This window comes from Triticum dicoccoides, chromosome 7A, assembly GCF_002162155.2.
Source record: "Triticum dicoccoides isolate Atlit2015 ecotype Zavitan chromosome 7A, WEW_v2.0, whole genome shotgun sequence".
Taxonomy (NCBI): Eukaryota; Viridiplantae; Streptophyta; class Magnoliopsida; order Poales; family Poaceae; genus Triticum; species Triticum dicoccoides.
The window spans coordinates 651,400,556-651,408,080 of NC_041392.1; the positions used below are offsets into that span (position 1 = coordinate 651,400,556).

General features: G+C 42.8%; 1 protein-coding gene across 1 annotated transcript; it reads right to left on the reverse strand.

Moving 5' to 3' along the window:
* Positions 1 to 433: 433 nt before the first annotated feature.
* On the reverse strand, positions 434 to 4,219 carry LOC119334752 (60 kDa jasmonate-induced protein-like). The gene is made up of 3 exons (XM_037607298.1): positions 4,120 to 4,219; positions 3,467 to 3,821; positions 434 to 1,116 (listed from the first exon to the last, which is right to left on the reverse strand). The coding sequence occupies exons 2-3, from the start codon at positions 3,731 to 3,733 to the stop codon at positions 526 to 528; spliced, it is 858 nt and encodes a 285-aa protein (XP_037463195.1). The 5' UTR covers positions 3,734 to 3,821; positions 4,120 to 4,219; the 3' UTR covers positions 434 to 525.
* Positions 4,220 to 7,525: the final 3,306 nt, after the last annotated feature.

Sequence of the window (7,525 nt, forward strand, 5' to 3'; positions counted from 1 at the left end):
CGCCAATGGCTCGTGGCCCGGAAGCTCTTGTCGGCGACCTTGGTGCGCGCCTGGTGCCCTCGCCACCAGCAGCCCACACACCTACTCTGCCATCCGGGCTTCTACTTTGAGCTGAGCCTTTGTGAGGCCAGTTCTTGTACCAAAGTCATGTAGAAATTCTTATTCATCACGACTTCTACCAGGTTTAACCAAGATGAACCATTTGAACCCATATCTGGTCGGACAAACTAACAATACTTCTACACAAAGGTCAGACACTGCTTTCTTGAGACGGTGGTAGTAAAAAACACTAGCACGCTCCTCGAAAACCAACATGAACTTCGAATTTCATCAGATTATATATTATCATTCAGCGACAGGATACTGTCACTGTGCAAACATTTTTACCTTTGGCCTGATAATGGAAGTAATATGGGAATAGAAGAAGCTTGTGTAGTAGTACAACACAAGGGACTGGGCACACAGGCATCCAGAGTCTTGATCATATATATGTTGTTAAAGTGACCCAGCTGAGCAAGGAATACACTACCTAAAGTATTCTGTAATGAAGATCTTCACTTCAATTTGAGTACCACTCTTGCTGATAAGACGCGCCGTTTGATCGCCTTCGGGCAAGGGATGAAACTCTAGTGTGCCTCTCATAATCTCGTCACCACAATCAGAGTGCAGATCTATTTCAATTACCAGTACCTTGTACAATGGCACCGCAAGCTGATGTCTAGCTAAGGGAATCAGCTCTCCTGATCGTGCACATATGCCCTTCACGTCTTCGTTGTAGAAAAGCACGCAGCCGATATCAAACAGCTCGCTGCGAGCGACAATTCTCCCAAAAAGGCTGATAGGATCTTTTACATCGCGATGAGTAAGCCTCACAGCAACTTTGCATTCAACTCCCTGGCTCAGGATGGCATAGATCACCTCCACAGGACCATAAGGAGTATTGGCAGTTTCTAATAGGGGCCTGTCCAATGTTGGGGTCTCCAGGTGTAAATGCACGCTCTTGTTCCAGATTTCTTCAACAGAGATATCTTGGCTATTGTCATGGAGATAAATGCTGAACCCGATAGGTCCATCTGCTGAGATGGCTCTTCCTGGACCAGTTAGCACAAGGTTGCCCTGTTCCATAGAAAATATAAGTGATTTACATTTGCCTCATTAAAGGTGACACACTATGTCTCAATAGATGCAAACCTGATTAACTAAGCAAACATATACTCCCTCCGTCCCAAAATTCTTGTCTTAAATTTTTCTAAATACGGATGTATCAAGTCTTGTTTTAGTATTAGATACATCCGTATCTAGACTAATCTAAGACAAGAATTTTGGGACGGAGGGAGTACTATGCACATTACATTTACTAGTGAAGCCAGACAACATGGATGCTCGAGTGCTCAACTGTTTTGCAAAAAACTTTATCATCTCTCCTTGGCAAAGCAGTTGCTGACGGCAAAAGGCTTTCTTTCTTCTATTATCAACACACGGTAGTAATAAGTTTGCAATACTCTTTGCACATGTTAACAGAACAAATCAAGAAATATACTTAGAGCCAGCATGTCCTCTTTGTAACTAGCTTTGCAGACTAAGGAAAGAAGCAGTGAATGGTACGATGGATGGTTACGCCTGTATATAGATTGGGAGCTCCTAATGAGCAGTCAACTACCCAGAGCCGTTAGGCTCTTAATGCAATGACCAGATTCACCCCTCATCTAGTACTCCCTCCGATCCACATTATTGTTGCAACTTTGTACTAAAGCTGCGACAGTTAGTTTGGATCAGAGTGAGTATTAGAACTCATCCAAACTTTATCTCCAGGGAGGTATTACATGCAAGATTCAAATTTCATTGAAATTGTGAAGTTCAGAAATTTCAAATACTTTGGTGGGTACAGGAATGTTGACATCTCGGATGAAACTTCAAGATTCTGCTGGCTAATTAGCACTTGATGGCCGAATTGATTTCTGAAATTACTAAAAAAATTAAAAATCCATAAATTTTCGTAGTACCAACATTGAACCTTAATTACGTCCTCTAATATCTTCCATGCAGTGTGTTTGAACTCTATGTACTTCCAAACAAATATCCAGCAACAGAAGTCATCAATTTTTTTTTCATTTTTTTGGCAAATGTATTTCCAAGCTTGTGCTGGCAGTTGTAGGGTCAAATAGGACCCCTAGGTCAGGAGTAGAAAATTCTAACTAATTTTCAGAACTGAAATTGTCAGAATTTTCTTATTCTTAATCTCAAAATAATATGTATTTGAGCTGGCAAATTAAACAAATATATAGTAGTTTTGAAGTCTATGTACTTTTTCCAGAATTTTTTGTGAACTTTGATAGTGGATACGAAGATTGCATGAGAAGTGTGTGGCGCACACAATACATCCCGCATCGCACCTCCTTCCAGGCCAAATGCACCGCTACTAGCCCAATAACCCACGAATCCACGTAGCAACGTGCACTTCCTTGGCCCTACCTCGCCTCCATTTTGCCTACTGTTGTCTCATGTCTCGTCGCCATCAGCAGCTTCTAAGCCAGATCCACCATCACGTCCCATCACATCCTAACATTATCCTCCTAACCAACCTACCAGCCAGCTTCGCCCACCGCCCCGTTCCACCTCCAGGAAGCCACTGGCCATGCCACTAAACCCTGTTACCAGAGCACATGGAGTAGCTTGACACGGGAGCTGGGGAGTTTCAAGGCGACCTGACGGTTAGTAAATAAAGAAAGAAATGGCTAGCTCTCAGTCAATCGAGAATTTGCAAATTACAGAATATAGTGTTTTGAAGGAGATGTGCCTATCTTTAACATCATGACTTATTTTCAACAATGTGCTATCGTCATGACACTATATTTACTTCAGCAGAATAGTTTCCTGATTAGAGATACTTTGGACACTGGAAGAAAGAAAGCCTACACCAACAGACATGATAGTGCACCTTTGATTGTTTCTAAACATGTGATTTCAGTCTCAAGCATTTCCCTAAAGAAGTAACAAGCAAACATGGATTACCATAATTCCCACTCGTCGGCTACTGATATTCCACCTACACATGGACATTCAGATATGGTTCACTTTATGTTCTACTCCCTCCGTTCCTAATATAAATCTTTTTAGAGATTTCGATATGGACTACATACGGATGTATATAGACGTAGTTAGAGTGTACATTCACTCATTTTGCTCCGTATGTAGTCCATATTGGAACCTTTAAGAAGACTTATATTTAGGAACGAAGGGAGTAGTACATTCATTGCTAGTTTCTTCACAAGAAAAATAAAACAAAATAATCATACTTTCCCAAATTTATACATGAAGTTGGATTATTTCAGTTATGCCATTCCACAATTTTAGTTGCAAGAATCTTTTTGTGGCACAATACGATTCCTTCTTCAGCCCTAAACAAAAAGATACAAAATTGAAATGGAGTTGATCAGTACAGTGGATAATTGGTAAGAATCTGCACCTGCCAATCGCAAGGTTGTGGAGTGATGGAGTCGTCATGGTGGATCCTGCTGAAGACCAGAGACACAGAGCAATAGGCGCCACCAACATCGACTATGCCACAAGGCGGCAGCCTGTTTCCTCGGGAGGAGGCGGCTGCATCAGGGACACGCACGGCAAAAACCTCCACCAGATTGCTCCCGTAGAATGGTTGGTGAGCATAACTTAGGTCGGCATACGCATGCAACTGCTCATCATTCGGGCCATCATAGCCAGTTGCAGCTGCCATGGGGACTTCCGTAGCAACAAGGCCCTCCTTTTCTGGGTTGGAACTTGCTTTTGGGGAGGCTCGTGGCTGAAATCCCAAATTCCCCTGTCTGTTGAAAATGATGTTAAAGTCCTCATTGATCATGGTTTATTTGTTTTTATTGTAGATTTTGTTTATCGTTAAGTGCAAATGATCATCAAATACAGACAGGCTCCAAACAGATCGATAGAAATTACAATTAAGTTAGCTCCAAAAAAAATACAAACTTGCTATCCTGCCATCATCCATCGTATTTCTAACAGAGAAGCATGAAGTTCTTACATACTCCCATACATGTGCTGCACCATCCTACCATTCATATGCATGTAATACAAGGAACATTGCTGGGGGCGCGGGGTGGGGGTTACCTTCTGTCTGCGGGGTGGGGACGACAGTCGGGGATGGGGTACCCGACGGCGGCCGATGCAGCGGAGGACGACGGCCAAGGGGAACAGCGGCGATTGGAAGCGCTCGACGTCTGCGGAGAAAGAGCCACCAGATGGCTGGGAAGAAGGCGGAGTCTACGGCGTGGCCGCCGCCGCCGCCGGCGGCCTACTGTTCGGGGGAGGAGGAGCGGAGAAATTGGGAGATCGATAGAAGAGACAATTACAAATTGAACCTTTAGTTATGTCACACTGCCTTCGCATCACCGTTTGACAGCGACTAGTTTGAACGTTAGCGCTGCTAGTCTATATTTAGAATTTTAAGGTAATTTATTACTCCCTCGGTTCGTTTTTGTAAGTCGTTTTAGACAACTTAAAATAGGCTGTTTTGCACATTGTCTGAAATGTCTTCAAGGTCTTATAAAAGTGAACAGAGGGAGTAGAATAGTTATAATGTTGTCCTAAAAAAACTATTTTTTGGCGAATACTAAAAAAAAACTTTGTATGGTGTCATCATCTAATCGCTAGAATATGTGGTTAAAAATTCTACACAAGAATTATGACATATGTTGTTTACAAACATATTCAATATAATTATGAAGTTAGTTGCGGGGACGTCACTAGTGTGCACTGTACATTAGCAACGTGTGCAGTAGCGAAGCTACAATAGAAAGCCTGGGCGGACCGGTACAAAGGAAGATTTGCAACCCCATGGCTCAGTTTCTTAATCTCCACTATAATCTTCAATATAATTATGAAGTTATTTGCAACCCCATGGCTCAGTTTCTTAATCTCCACTACAATTTCTACGAGCTGGGCGGGCCATGGCCGATTTACCAACATGTAGCTCCGCCGGTGAACGTGTGGCTGAGGCTAAACACACTACTCTTTGCACTATACTAGTGGACTAGTGAATACTAGTGGACTAGTGAATGGGGCGTGCCGCCTGAAGGGTGACTGGGCGGTGCCAGGTAGGACAACGCTCATCCAGCAGCCTTTTTTGGCTAGCTTTACAATCGAGAGCACATTTCATTAAAAAAGACCGTTGCTTCAGTTCAGTACCATTGCCACATTGGCGCATTTCACCTGATCAGTACTACAAATTCTATCTCTCTACAAAAACACTATAGTGATGCTGCAAGCTTGTCGCACTGCGCCGACACAAAGGCCAGCATGTCCTGTCGAGGTCATAGACGACTTCTGTGTTCTGCTGCTAGTAGTTGCGGATGACGGTTTGGTCCCGGCCATCATGTCTAGCACCAGGCACATGACCTGCACGCCGTTGTCCTCCAACACATAGTACGCCAAGGCAGCTCCCAATCGCTGCCGTCCAAGTGGAGTGGAGCGTCAGCGACAGCACCAGCACGGGCGCGGCCCCCTGCCGCTGCCAGTTCAAAGCAGAGGTCCAGCTCAGTTCAATAGATAGTAGGTTGTACCTCCTCTTTGATAGTTGAGGAGGCTCGGAGCTCTAGTATTACCTGTATTACATGCCTACTCATAAATTTAAAACCAGCTTGGTTAAAACCTCATATAACTTTCAGAATAAAACATGGCAAAGCAGAGTTTTGATAACAAAAGCATGCAACGAACCAGGATTTTTGATAAATAAAATCAAGAGGCCATGTTATGCTCCAACAAGCTATACTGCAATAGTCAGTTCTATCATCAAGCTGATTACATAATAGATGATGCATTGTTCAGGCATGTTCAGGAGATAAGCTTAAGATTTCAAACTGAAAATACATAAAAATCAACTGCCATATACATCCCCATAACTAAAGTAAGCACAAAATGAGAAAGTTATAGTTTTTAAACATATTGCTTCTAGGTCTGTAGCACACTATACATTAAACTACACATGCCCCCTAAGCAATTTCAGATCTCCTTTTGAACTACAAAGTTCATCTAGAACTGTGATAACACATAACAATGAATAATCCATCTAGGCAAAAACACCCAGAGTCTATCCAAGAAGACCGCCTTGACAGTGCAGATATATCAAACAGATCAGTCTAAATTTTAAGCACTAACAAATTCAGTTTTTTTCTGCTCCCCGAAAGCGGGAAAGCGATTTGCAGTCTCATACCTCTTTTCTGAGGTCATCGCCGATGCCTCCTTCATCCCCGAGATCCTCCTTCGGCGCTCCACTCGCTTCAAGCTCTGAAAACAACACGCACGCCACACCACAGAGAAAACACCAAATCAAGCGATTAGCAATCCATCACTGCCATATAGGCATCGAATCCGATCCGATAGGCGCAACGAAAGATTCAAAACCTACTCACTGTTTCGTCATCGTCCAGGAAGGCATCCTGAGCCGGCTCTGGCACACGAGCGGATCCTGAAGAAACTCCCGAAAAAACAGATCATCGTCGTGTGGACCAAAAATCAGACGAAGATTTTACCTAGATCGGGCGCGACCAGTCACCACTAAACCGCAGCGGCCTCGAGCTCGGAGTTCGATTCCACCTTCAACCTTCTGACAATCTGCAGTAAACAAAATGGAAGCGAGGTGAGAAAACCGTCGAACCGATGGCAGGCACAATAAACATGCATGTCAATGAAGCAATATTCTCAAATGATGTACTTACCTTTAATTATCTGTTGCAGGATAGAAAGCTGAAGCGATACTTGACTCCCTTTGATGTCAGGCTGAATAGAGCTCTGAAGAACTACTCTGGTTGTGTCGATAGAGCTCTGAAGAACTACTCTGGATAGTTACTGCTTGCTAAGTTTAAGAGTTAAAAGAGTGTTTTGGTTGTGTTGATAGGCTCTGTTTCTACTTTTTGTAGGAAGAATGATTTGTAGATTTGGAGTCTACTCCAACTGAATTTTGTGTACATTGAAATGGAGATGCATCAGTAATTTTGTGTACATTGAATGGAGAATTGGGCTTGGATTCCCATTACTCTTATCCTACCTCAGCAATTTCGGGTTAGGATAAAATCATGGGTTTTCCCAAAATAAAATAAAACAAGCCCAGTAAGAAAGTATCATAAGAACCAAAGCCTATCAGAGAATTAGGCACTTCTGTTGGCATGTCAACAATCAAGTCCTCAATTTTTATTCCATCTGTAAAAGATGAACAATAAACTTAATATGTAAAACTCGTCTCGAGACTGCCATACTTTAACCAGGAGCCAGGAAAGCTAGAGTGCATATCACACATACATTCAGGCAAGCAAATAACTTCGATTGAATCCAATCCTTTGCATATATGGCATAAAGGCATCTAGAGAAGAAAAATACTTGATGATGTCAGTCTACCTTGCCAAGCTCATCAAATCCATCCAGCTGATTAGTTCTTGAAATCCTTCAAATCCTTCCAAGGACAAAAGATAGCTCACCTTCAAATCCTTGGCAAAGCATAGCCTTAGTTCTTGAACTGAGC